General features: G+C 41.1%; 1 protein-coding gene across 3 annotated transcripts; it reads right to left on the reverse strand.

Moving 5' to 3' along the window:
* Positions 1–2,230: 2,230 nt before the first annotated feature.
* LOC135106029 (carcinine transporter-like) lies at positions 2,231–10,709 on the reverse strand. Of its 3 annotated transcripts, XM_064014815.1 has the most exons (12): positions 10,570–10,709; positions 9,181–9,433; positions 8,634–8,743; positions 7,022–7,119; positions 6,691–6,856; positions 6,162–6,316; positions 5,826–5,994; positions 5,501–5,573; positions 5,240–5,394; positions 4,080–4,291; positions 3,147–3,322; positions 2,231–3,042 (listed from the first exon to the last, which is right to left on the reverse strand). In XM_064014815.1, the coding sequence occupies exons 2-12, from the start codon at positions 9,334–9,336 to the stop codon at positions 2,794–2,796; spliced, it is 1,719 nt and encodes a 572-aa protein (XP_063870885.1). In that variant the 5' UTR covers positions 9,337–9,433; positions 10,570–10,709; the 3' UTR covers positions 2,231–2,793. The 3 variants fall into 3 exon arrangements, with proteins under 3 accessions (XP_063870885.1, XP_063870884.1, XP_063870886.1); XM_064014814.1 differs by lacking the exon at positions 10,570–10,709 and having other exon boundaries at positions 9,181–9,481; XM_064014816.1 differs by lacking the exons at positions 9,181–9,433; positions 10,570–10,709 and having other exon boundaries at positions 7,006–7,119.
* Between the last annotated feature and the right edge of the window lie 2,862 nt (positions 10,710–13,571).

Here is a 13,571-nt window from a genome sequence, read left to right on the forward strand (position 1 = left end):
AAACATATTAGAGCATCTCTCATCTTGTAGAATGGAAGATGATATATATATATATATATATATATATATATATATATATATATATATATATATATATATATATATATATATATATATATATATATATATATATATATATATATATATATATATATATATATATATATATATATATATATATATATATATATATATATATATATATATATATATATATATATATATATATATATATATATATATATATATATATATATATATATATATATATATATATATATATATATATATATATATATATATATATATATATATATATATATATATATATATATATATATATATATATATATATATATATATATATATATATATATATATATATATATATATATATATATATATATATATATATATATATATATATATATATATATATATACTACATCATTATGTTTGTAAAAAATTTTCCATTGCTTCTACCATTTTTTGCACATGAGTTGTCAAAGCATCCTGGAACTTAAGCTGTGCCTTGCCGAGTGCCTCTTGGTGCAGGCGGTGCCTCCTCGCCACTTCGGCATCATGAGGCCCCATATGTTTTGTGTTCTCTTATGGAGTACTCTTAAGAGTCTGCATGGATGATTTTTCGGTTTTTCGTTTGTGCTTCTTCGCACTGATGGCGCAGAATTCTTGTTACCCTGCTTTCAAATGCCCCAAAGACTCTTTATCGGGTTCTCATTGATGTTTTCACATTGATGGTGTCGGCTTCTTGTTCAGTTATCACTAGAATCATGAAAACATTCTAGAAAACCGCAATTACTTCCACCAGACTAGAGCCTCTTCAGAGTAATCGAGATAGACACTCAAATATTTGAGAATACGGTACGAGGATGTTCAGTAAACATTTCCTCACATAAAATGGTCGTAGTTTACGTAGACAGAGTTACGAGTGTGCAGCTCTGCTTATTTTTTGAGCATTTTATTTCACGTGATGCCACCGTTTCCAATAAAATCTACATTATTCAAAGTGTGACCTTTCAAGGCGGGGTGGTGCCGGTGGTTATGGCGCGGCCATTTGTTGTTTAGTATGGGAATTACTTAATTAGTTTGTGTTACGGTTATATTGTCTGTTGGCAAGGGCGTGGAAGGGAAGTGATGCAGTCTGCTGGCGAGGGCGTTGAAGTGTGGCGGGAAGACAAAGTCCCAACCCCAGGAAGGTAATGCTTTTCAAATGTTCGCACGTAGAAAGACGATGCAAGATGTAATTATACCAACCAATCACCGTAAATTAATCAATAACCTTGCAACTTATTTTGCCATGACAAGCCACATATCCATCTTCTATTTAGAAAGTTTATATTGGTTTATCACAAGTTTCCGCGTTATGTATCGTAATAGGAACAATCTTAATAGTGCAATATCATCTCCCACATAATATACCATGCTCTGTGTCATTCAGAAATCAATGTATTGCGTATTCATGGAGATCTTGGTGTTATGTACAAGACGGAAAATAATTCTGAGAGTTATAACGTACAAATTTAAGTGACACAGCGTGGTGATTCAATGCCTTAAAGACTAGTTCATTCATACACGCCAAACAACAGTCATGGTGTTTAAAATTTAAGATCCTGGACATATTACCGAAAATAATGACACTATGATAATGTTCTCTAACCGAAACAACTCATTTCGTTACCAAACAAGTGAAAAATATTAGTAAGAATTTTTTTATTGGTATTGTATTTAAGTGGAACATTTCAAAGGATCTCTGTAAAACTGGAATAAACGTAATATTTATGTGCAGTAACTGGCGATGTTTTTTTCCTGTTCTGGGTAAAAGTGATCTGCTAATAAGACTTGGTTCAAATCTTTTTCTTCTCTTCTCTCTGTACAGTTTCTGAATTGCGATGATTTTGTAATAATTCAATGATAAAATAAGGCAAACACACACACACACACACACACACACATACACACACATGGTGGTCACTCGACATACCAAGGTTTTCGTCCCGCTCAGATCACAAAGAACTTCGTTGATAACTGAACATTTATCATGATAAGATGCGTGGCGAGTGGAAGGTTTTGATAGGTATGACAGCAGGACCACTAAACTCTCTGGGAGTGTGACTGACAGCAGGCGACCACGAGTCTGGCAATATAAAGAACTTCATTTCTCTGATCTTGACAATTGTTTTCGGGAGCAAAAGTAACAGAAGGGCTGAAATCATTCTGACATTTATTGGTTCTGCTCAGCTCCACTATGCTGCTCAGTACAGAGAAGAATATTTCGAGGATTCAGACATCGATTTTAATGTAAATTCAAGGACAGATTACCACGCCTCACTTCGCACTCCCAAGGCTTGGAAGACAGAACTGGTTAACAAATGAATGAAAAAGTGGAAAAGATCTGACAGCCAAGTACTAAAATACGATACCATTATAGCACTTGTCTTTGCAGATTTTTTTTTTTTTTTTTTTGTGCTGGCTGTGTTCAGGATTTGATCAATCCAGTTCTCTCTCTCTCTCTCTCTCTCTCTCTCTCTCTCTCTCTCTCTCTCTCTCTCTCTCTCTCTCTCTCTCTCTCTCTCTCTCTCTCTCTCTCTCTCTCTCTCTCATTGCGTCACATCTTTAAGTACGGCATGAGGATGTCGCAAGAATAAATGGTTTATAATGCAAAGATTCAAGGTACTCTCCTTACAACGAGCTGCCTTCTGCGTGCACTGTGGGCAAAAACAAGGGCATACGTGAAAACACAAGCACAGACACACGCAAACCGAGCCTTGGAGTCTAACTGGGCTCCAGCAGCAAGTCTTTATCTAGCTTCTCAGTTTGAGGTTCTTTCGGTGGCATGAATCTGTGGAGGTTCCAGTGGTGGACCCAGGAAGTGATGGGGCGGCCAGCACCCAGTTCCTCAGCGTCCTGGAAGGTCTGGGGGAGTTGCAGCCCAATAGTTTCCGGCATTGGTATCATGCAAGCCGCAGAGGCAACTGTTAGCGCCAACAGGATCCAGTAGTGGGCAGCACCGTCAGCTCCATACTGCAACACATCACATGCACGTTCCATTTACTGCTACCTGTACACATAAGAGTACGGACAGACAAGGAAAGTCCAGCACAGGAACAGACAGAAGAGCTACGTACGTGAAGTACATGAGGCGACACGGCCATCCCAATCATTCCAAACACAATGACGACCCCAGTGCCGGAGGTCCTCACGGGGGTCGGGAGCACCTCAGAAGACATCAGGTACACGACGTACAGTGCGGAAGTGGAGAACAGCTTGGCAAATCCTACCACTGTCATCAACAACCACTCATCTGTCATAAAGCACGGTGATCTCGTAAGGTGTGTGTGTGTGTGTGTGTGTGTGTGTGTGTGTGTGTGTGTGTGTGTGTGTGTGTGTGTGTGTGTGTGTGTGTGTGTGTGTGTGTGTGTGTGTGTGTGTGCGTGCTTCTCAACACTAAAGAAATTCCACAGCACTCGCAAACGAAAACACAAATACTCCCTTCCTTTCTTGCTTATAGATAATGTAATTACATCTTGATGGTTACAAGAGATCTATGATGCTCATTCCATCACTTAATTTAACAGTGGCTCAAAGACTTCAAAAATTAGGAATTATTAAGTAAGGAGCATTTTCTTCAGGTTAAATTTACCATCTTAAAGTTCTTCGCTATGAAGAATCTCTAAGACAACAAATCATACGAGTATACATTACGTGAACAGATCTGTGACCGTGAGACATGGGAGATTTGTCACAATGATGTCCCTTAATGAACCTATGAGCATTAGGAGGCTGAATGTCTGAACGATCATGACTAGGATCTGGAAAATGGAAGGATAACAGAAAAGAAGTTTGCGAGATGATGTATGGTGGCACAGGTGTTTGAAAACTAAGCTGCAGAATGTAAAAAGAGAACGCATACGTCAAACCAGGCACCCGTACTACTACAAACGAGTACTTTAAAGGCTAAGAGCAAAATGGTGATGGTTACGTTGATGATAGTGAGTGCTGTACTAGAAACATGACATCTTTCACTAATACCAACACACAGTAAACAACAAAAGGATTACTATGACTGCAGAATGGAGCCACGAAGCAAAATATCGCCAGCAGAAGGTAGTTGGAGTAGGCCATGAAGCGCCGTCCCAAGAAGTGTGTCACGATGCAGCCCGTGAAGTTGCTCGGTAACTCGAAGAGAGAGAGAACGAAGTGCGCCAGAAAGTTGTTGGAAAACACCGACATACTCAGCATGGTGACGCCATACACCACGTAGCTCATGAAGCTGTGACACAGAGAGAGAGAGAGAGAGAGAGAGAGAGAGAGAGAGAGAGAGAGAGAGAGAGAGAGAATTATAAGTTGGCCATAAGAAGCCGATGATTTTTCCTTCGATTTACGACTGTACAAAAGTAGTATAGCAGTAATAGTAGTAGTAGTAGTAGTAGTAGTAGTAGTAAAAATATTATTATTATCTATTATTATTATTATTATTATTATTATTATTATTATTATTATTATTATCATATTATTATTATTATTATTATTATTATTATTATTATTATGAAGAAGATGATGATGATGATGATCATGATGATGATGATGATGATGACGACGAAAAAGAGAGATGGCGGTAAGGATAGTTGTAACCAATGTAGTTGACCATAATAATAATGGTACTGTATTCTGATGGTAATGACGGAGATGGCAGTCGTGACACTAGTGGTGCTGGTATACTGATGGTGATGATGGCGGTGGTGGTGGTGAGACAAGTTGGGGGCAGTGGTGGTGCTCATGTTCTCTGTGGTGAGGGCTGGGTCAAGTGCCTCCCAAGGATTATCGGAAGTCAATTGAATAACTCTTGCCAGTATTCTGAAATGCTTTGCTCTCTCACCACCATTATTTTTAAAGTCCACAATGATTGGCCGAGTTCTCACGAGTGTTTCTCATGTTAACAGATACAGAAAAATTGTTAATCTGTCATTTTAACCGAAAAAAAAACACTAGTAAATATACGTGCAACTTCAACTAGAGCCTTTTGAAAGCAGAGGTGAGGCACAAAAGTGTCAGAATATGGTCCTTGGTAGGTCGAATCAGGGACTTCTCCTTGGGACTACAGCGTGGGACTACAGCGTGGGTATTGTTGATGGAGGTGGTGGCGATATTAATTGTAATGGTTGTACTTATGATGGCGGCGGTTGTGTCACTGGTGAAGGCAACAGTGAAAGGGACCTACGACATAAAAACGAGCGTCACAGCTCTGACCCGGAGCTTCGGATAGTCCTTCACGGCGGTGAGGGGCTGGTCCACGGGCAGGTGCTCCATCATCACCTGTAGCTGAGCCTCCACCTCCACACGCGACAAGTTGGTCATCCCATTGGTTTCACTGATCTGCCGACGAGACACTATAAACTCATTTCCCAGCAATACTTCTTGTCTCATGCAATTAAACACGGTTTCTCACAACACTCGGGGACAGAAGCCATGAGCGAGTTACCCTGAGGAGGATGTCTGCACACTGATGCACCTTCCCCTTGGCCAGAAGCCATCGAGGGGACTCAGGAAGGTATCTAAGGGAACAAAATTACTATCAGGTTAACGTTATCGCCATTAATATCACGTGAAATGGCCGAGAAAAAACACACACCGGCTCGGAAAGAATTTGACATTATAAACGAGCAGCATTTTCCAGGCAGTTGGTTTCCAGCTGTCTGAATACAAAGGAACTCCACCTGAGTGGCTGAGTACAGCCACGCGTGCTTCCTGCCAAGTCATTCATACGGACCAGCTAAGCACACTACCCAACACGCCCCAGTGTTCACCTCCAGTACAGAAAGCCGAGCAGGGGGGGGATGATGGAGATGATGGCAAGATGCGTCCAGTTAGGCACAAGCCAAGCCACCAGCGCTGAGAAACACATGCCGAAGGTCCAGGCGAGGAAAGACAGCATTACGGCGAGGGCGCGGCGCTCCGGCGGGATCACCTCCATGTCTAGCGGGGAACACGGAGTACAGCGGACAGAAAAATATGAAATAAAAAAAATAAGGGAAGCTGCAAGAAGCCATGAGGCCTACATGTGGCAATCCCTGTAAATAAATCGTCCTTACTATTCGAGTACAACCTTCTTTGTATGTACTTGACCATAATCACATACTCACAGATGACGTAGGGCATCAGGTAGTAAGTCTCGAAGCCCAGCCCCTGCAGGAAGCGGAAACCCATGTGGACCGTCGCGCTCGTCACCCACAGCAGTGGGAGGGTGGTCACCACGTGGATGGCCAGTGACACGTAGTACATGAACCGACGACCGAAACTGCCAGAGAAAATTCAATCCTATAACAAGAGAGAGAGAGAGAGAGAGAGAGAGAGAGAGAGAGAGAGAGAGAGAGAGAGAGAGAGAGAGAGAGAGGCCTGTATTCAGAAATGCTTTGTTCTCTCACCATGATTATTTTCAAAGGCCACAGAGATGATTAGATAGGTTCTCAAGAGCTCTTTTCCCGTTAATAATCTGAAAATCTTGTTAACCTGTCAATAAAAGCGTAAAAACATTTTTTAAAAAGTCATGCAACCAACTAGAGCCTTTTAAAGTAACGTTTCAGAATATGGCAGAGAGAGAGAGAGAGAGAGAGAGAGAGAGAGAGAGAGAGAGAGAGAGAGAGAGGTTACGTGCGTGCGTAAAAAACTCACTATTTGTCGGCAACCAGCGGGAAGAGGAGCGTGCCCACCGCGTTCCCCGCCATGGCAACGGAGAGCGTGTGGTGGGAGTAGTGGCCGCGGTCACACACCCACCCTAGGGATGAGGCCACCGTCGTTGTGAACTGCGTCGTGTCAAACTCCCAGCCGTCACTGCACCCTGAAACAACACCGCGCCGCTCTCACTCTCCTAGGATTTAACGAACCGAATATTCTTTCACTCATGAGCCAGATCTAAGACGAAAGCTCCTTGTGGATTGACCTTTTTGATAGTGATGAATATATTCTCAAGAATTAATTATAGCTCACTGTCAACATGATATACCTCGTACTTCGCCATTAACTGAATAACTTGTATTTGCGCCATTTTTCCAATCTATCTCGTACATCGAACAGCTGGAAAACTTGCCGGTCTCGTTGGATCTAAAGTAAATAAAAGAATATGTTGAAAATAAGGATATAGAGGGATAAACACCAAACTGAACACACATACATACAGATACGTACAATAACATTAAATCAGTATGACATTGGCCTTGACAGCGCATCCTGGCCCGGCGCCCACAAAGCAGGTCGGAACGCGGCTTAAGGACGCAGCCTGACGGCAGCGGCTAACCACCGTCTCTGCGCTGACTGACTTCGACCCGGTCCCATGTCAGACCCAGCACTTGAAGACAGCGTGACGTCATGGGGCAACTCAAGAGATTTCAAGGGAGTGACAGACTTTACTCTTACTGCGCAACGTAAGAACATGAACAATGTAAGAACAATGGAACATGAGAAATACAAAAGGACATGGAAGATGGAAAAAAAAAAGATAGTTGCATAAGGAATATGAGAATGAACAGCTTTCCCTACAGAGTAATAGATATATGGAATGGACTGGATGAGGAATTTAAGTAGTGTGTGCAGAGGCGAGGTTGGCGGAGCTGGGGCTTTGGGCATGGTCTCAGTGTTAGGGGAGACAACCCCTTTGGTTATGAGTCAAGCGCTTGTTTCAGTCCACTAGCAAAAGAGGTTGTAGCGTTGCCTGATCCCCAAGTGTGAACAGGACAGAGCCCCTCTCCAGAAACACACAATCATCTTTCGCTTGAAGACCTTCGTCTGCAAGGCTTCTGTAAAGTCCAGCGTGAACACAGAGCCCTGACTGAGTGGGCTACATACCATGGAAAGAGAAGATAATATTATTGTGGTGGGAGCGAGCATCACCGCGTGACACCACACACGGAGCGCAAGGGTAGAAGTTCGAAGATCCTAAGGGGCTATGAAGGAAGCTCCCCCGGGTCTTTCTTCCTTGCCATCTTTATCTTTGCAAGGAGTATCGTGGGGTTCTGAAGCTGACCAGCCAAACAACCGGCGGTCAGTATTCTTGAACACTATAAAAATCTCCTCAGCACTTTTGTCTACGTTGTCTTATTTCTATTAGTATCATATTCGCTAAGTTTACATGTCACTCACTCTCTGCTTAACTTCCTCCATCTCGAGAAAACGCAGACTAAGCTCAAGTCGCCGTTCCTGTATACGTTTTCCATCTACACCTCTGAAGGCGAATTACTTATATTCTTTTTCTTTTTTTTTTTTTATATGTAAGAGGGACACAGTAGCTTAAAGGATACGATGTCACTTTTTCCTGTCTCCATGTGAATATTTATATCATTAATTACCCACATCAATGAGGAGGGTTTAGAGGCAGACTGGACTCAGAGGTGACACGTCCTTTTTTTTTTTTAATGAAACAGGTCATTATAAGCTAGAGTTACATGGTGTCATTAGTTCACGAGTTAGCTGTCCTTAGGTTAACCACAGTAGGGTGTTATCGAGCTTTGATCACGTGCAATCTGTTGCCTCAAGATTGTGGTATATCACGAGTTCAAGAGAATGTGATAAGCTGTGTATGATTCATTATATCTTCATACAAACTGGTTGAAGTGGCTTACCTTGGGATGGTAAAAGCGTGCCATTCCTCTACAGTGAGGGGCGTGTTCTCGCGGCCAGGGACGTGGCACCAGTGGTCAGGCACCACCATTTGGAACAGCAGCAGGTTCATCTGTGATTGGGAAAGTCATTCTTAAGAGTACAAGTGATTTCGCAACGGTAGTCATAAATTATGATGCATATACAGAACACACTCAAAAAAGACTCGTTTCACAGTCAGCACGATACAAGCTGTCACCAAAGACGGATCCACTGATAACAGGCTACTCATGTTGGTATCCCTGTGTGTGTGTTTAGTACAGCTGCACCTGCATGAATCAAGTGACTGGCACTCGTAAATGAAGCAATGGGATTTGAGCTGCCACAGTAACGCTTCATGAAACACAAGCGAAACCTTAATTTAACACTCTTACCAACCCTGCCGAGATAATGACGGGTCGCTCACTGTAAAACTCGACAGGCCCCACTGTAGCTATACATTTTTTTGAGAGTGTGTAATCCTTATGATGAGTAAGGGATGTCAGCATAAAAGAAAAGTATTTTTCTCACCACAAAGCCCACGAAGAAGGAGACAGGCATAAAAACAATGAGCAGCAGGTTCCTCTGGTAGCGGCCAAAGGATCCCATGAGCTCCAGAATGTCATCTATATCCATGGCACGCTTGAGCTTGGAGACCGAAGGCGTGGTGGTGCGTGTGGCCGCCATGGTGGTGGAGGTCCTGCCTGTGTGTGTGTGTGTGTGTGTGTGTGTGTGTGTGTGTGTGACCAGATGAGGCGCGCGAGAAGGAGCGAGGCTGCGAGTCCTGGTTGGTTAAGAGGGATGTTGCCCATTAAGTTTGCCCTATGTATAATGGGGGGGAGGACATCTTGTGCTCTCTCTCTCTCTCTCTCTCTCTCTCTCTCTCTCTCTGTGTGTGTGTGTGTGTGTGTGTGTGTGTGTGTGTGTGTGTTAAGGGATATTGTTTTAATGCTATGTGGTTAATAAGGACCACAACTGATCTTAAAATTTCATATGTGGGAGTGATAATATAATTTATGGTATATTTCTAAAGATTTTGTAAATCTGTGAAATTACGGTCAATAAACTTAGTGTTATTTACACACACGCACGCACGCGCGTACACACACACGCACACACACACACACACACACACACACACACACACACACACACACAAGGATTAAAAATTATAAAAGAAACTGATAGTTTCTCTAATAAGGCCAACAATGCAATATGCAGCAGAAGTGTGGACACCAAGCACAAAAAGGATCAGTATAAAATTTGAAAGCATTCAAAGAGCAGCGACAATATTGGCCCCAAGCTTGTCGGAAATGTCGTATGAGGAGAGGTTATCAAAACTAGAATTGACAATGCTGGAATATATAAGGGAAAGAGGAGGCTTGACAGCAATTTATATAATCATGAAGAATATGGAGGTGCTCGATAGGGAAGACCTTGATAAAGTAAAATATGAGAAATACAAAAGGACATGAAAGATGAAAAAAAAAAAATAGTTGCATTAGGAATATGAGAATGAACTGCTTTCCCCATAGAGTAGTAAATATATGGAATGGACTGGATGAAGAATTTAAGTAGTGTGTGTGCAAAGACGATACATAAATTTAAGGCTATATTAGACACCATGAGATACAAAGACGGGACAGCACGAGCATAGCTACCCTCCTGTACATTACAACTAGGTAAATATAACTAGACACACACACAGACACACACACACACACACACACACACACACACACACACACACACACACACGCATTCACGCACGAGAAAAATCAAATCATAAGCAATGTTTAGCAAAACGTTCAAACTGACGAGAATTGCTTCCTACTGAATTGCTGCAACATTTCAGTAAACAAACACGATTTTCCATTTCCAAATCAATGAAACTTAAGATAACCGTAGGACATGTCTTACCTCTGCGGGAGCTATCACCACACTGGGCACTCGAGCGAAGTGAGGCATTGGCACACGGCTCCCTGCATGGCATTCCTTTCTGCCATCTTGTTGCATAGCACTTTTTACGTACTAATGTCAGTTTTCCTAAACGCTTTGTCCTCCCATCAGCATTATTTTTAAAGGCCTCACAAATGATCAGTCACATTTTCAAGAATTTTTTTCCCATTAATCCTTGTTAAACTATCCCTAGGATCATGAAAACCGCCCTAGAAATTCCAACACACCTGTCACTAGATCCTGTTAAAACCAGCCGCGATAACACCTTATTCTGTCCACCTTGATGATGCAAGGGTTACCCAATTTTTAGATTTCTTTTTCATCCCGTGCACTTGTAAACTCAGAAACTCTGCCAGTTTGTTTTCTCCCTTCATAAGACTTCAACTATTTCAAGAAGCACGAAGGCACCTCCACAACCTCCGCGGAGAATACTCTTCTACTCAGTTTTTTTTTTTTTTTTTGGGGGGGGACAAAAATGGTTTGGGTCAGAATTTTGTACGGTGTTATCCTCTTCAGTCACCATCCTGCTCACCCCCCAACAAGCTTCTCCTCATGGACTCCAGCCTTGATTGTACCATGAGCTTCCTACAATAGGCGAGATGTGGTTCCTGGCTTACATAACAACACGGTGGATGGATAGTGCGTCGCATCTTCTAGCAAGTAACATCCTAAAAGCACGTAACATCATACACTGGACGAGTGTTACACTGTATCTTAGGCCCGATACGGACACGCAAACAGAATACTGTAACTGAACTCCCTCTCGCAACGAAAATCAGCGCGTATCTTGGTTTAAATTTTATGATGCATTACCTATCGAAGCGACAACTCATGACGAAGCCATTATCTTACAACACGCGAAGCGGTGCTACCTCCGCATACTGTTGGGATGATTACCTCCTGCTGGTTTGCTGCCGTCACCATCGATGGTGCCGTTACGTTCTATCATCTGAAGCTAGGATTACGGATATTTCAAGCATAACAGATTTTTATTTTGTGTAAGAAGGGCACTGGTCTTCGCGACAAACGGGAAGAGAGAAAAAAAAAAAAAAGACCCGCAGTTGCCATCCGGCCTTCACTTGGCAACTTTTTTTATCAACCATATATATAGCAACATTTGTTAACCAGGAACTATACTCTCCATTATGAACACATAAGTCTAATGTAAGCTGCGTCTCTAACCGTCCTGCTGCATGACGAGACTCCTGCACCCCTGGTATTAACACGTTGATTTAATTTGGTAAACTGCTTCATCACATCCACCAATCCCCTCTATCCAAAATTGTGTATCTCAGTGGGCCTCTTTTTTTCAGTGGACCTTATTTTTCAATGGGCCTTATATAATATATATATATATATATATATATATATATATATATATATATATATATATATATATATATATATATATATATATATATATATATATATATATATATATATATAGTTTGTCGTCCTTGGCTGGTGCCCCTCCTACAAAAAAATAAATAAATAAATAAAAAAAACATCTTTTAAAGTTCCCCATACTGACACCATTATTACTAAGTCTATTCCAATCATTGCCCCTTTGTAATGAAAAATAACTCTTCTATTCTTCTTTCTTTTCAAATCTAACTATCAGGTTGAATCCGTTACTTCTAAACCCATATATTATGAACCGTAAAAACACCCTTTAAAAAAAAACGTACAAGTTCAAGTACTGTAGACCCTTTTGAATATAGATCCTACAAGACAGAATACGCTGGAAACTTTTCAGAATTACTAATCCTACTCATTTACCTAGCTACTGCAGTACTATCCAGATCCCGGGGATCGTGCCCACAAACTGGGTCGTGATGGAAAATTTTTGAACACATGTTTATAGGATGAAATGATAATATATTATGGACCGGCCAGGCCAGAGGCAGACAGAGACAACCAAGGCCAACAACTAGCGAGTCATGGTGATTATTATGCCTGAACACTCAGCCAACCCTCGACGCGTCTTCCCCCGATTTCCGTTCTCTCCTCCTCACCTTTTACAACATATCGTCCTCTTAGTGATACACACGCACACATTGAAATGAGGGATACAGTCATGAATATTCTCGAGTAACAATATAAGAACAACGACAATGATAATAATGGTAATGATTAAAGAGGAGGAGGAGGAGGAGGAGGAGGAGGAGGAGGAGGAGGAGGAGGAGGAGGAGGAGGAGGAGGAGGAGGAGGAGGAGGAGTATAATAATAGTAATAATAATAATAATAATAATAATAATAATAATAATAATAATAATAATAATAATAAGAATAAGAATAATAACAATAATAATAATAATAATAATAATAATAACAATAATAATAATAATAATAATAATAATAATAATAATAATAATAATAATAACAACAATAACACAACAACAAAACAACAACAACAATGTATGGTTGTGGGAAAGTCATATCTCAAATGCAAGCCACGAAATTTTTTCCTAGTTACAAAAGATGGTCAAAAATGAATTTTTGAAAGTTAGTTATGAAGACAACACAACTCAAACAATTCTGGCATCAACTCCAGTCTTCTTTAAAATTCATTCTTATGGGGCTTGTTAGACGTCAACACTCAGACCCAAGATCAGTTTTCTCAAAAATAGGTTAGGATTGCCAACAAGAGAACTGAAATGTGCTGGTGCTGGAATAGTTTAAGGGCCCAATTTGACCCTATTATTGAAGAACTGTATAGAGTACTGATTTTGATTCTTTTTCCAGTGTACTTATGCTCCCCCATCCCCCCAACCCCCCACAAAAAAAAAAAAATCTAATGGGCCCTCCCAAAGACCCCATGAGCTCTGGGACAGTGTACCAGGCCTGGCTAGAGACACTGCTGCACACCCAGGTTCCATGCTTATGCTTTTAATATGCAGTTGCTGTCATGATACCTTTAGTAAGCCACTGGGAAAAAAAATAAAAAATAAATAAGCTGCATG

The sequence above is a fragment of the Scylla paramamosain genome, chromosome 12 (assembly GCF_035594125.1).
Source record: "Scylla paramamosain isolate STU-SP2022 chromosome 12, ASM3559412v1, whole genome shotgun sequence".
NCBI classification, from domain to species: Eukaryota; Metazoa; Arthropoda; class Malacostraca; order Decapoda; family Portunidae; genus Scylla; species Scylla paramamosain.

What these genes read in the sequence shown, in the direction of transcription:
- LOC135106029 (XM_064014815.1), bottom strand. Translation starts at nt 9,336, where the DNA reads ATGGCGGCCACACGCACCACCACGCCTTCGGTCTCCAAGCTCAAGCGT. An exon ending in CCGCTGGTTGCCGACAAATA is followed by an intron (nt 6,317 to 6,690) that starts GTGAGTTTTTTA and finishes TTTCTCTGGCAG; the next exon opens with TTTCGGTCGTCGGTTCATGT. An exon ending in CTCGGCTTTCTGTACTGGAG is followed by an intron (nt 5,574 to 5,825) that starts GTGAACACTGGG and finishes TTGTTCCCTTAG; the next exon opens with ATACCTTCCTGAGTCCCCTC.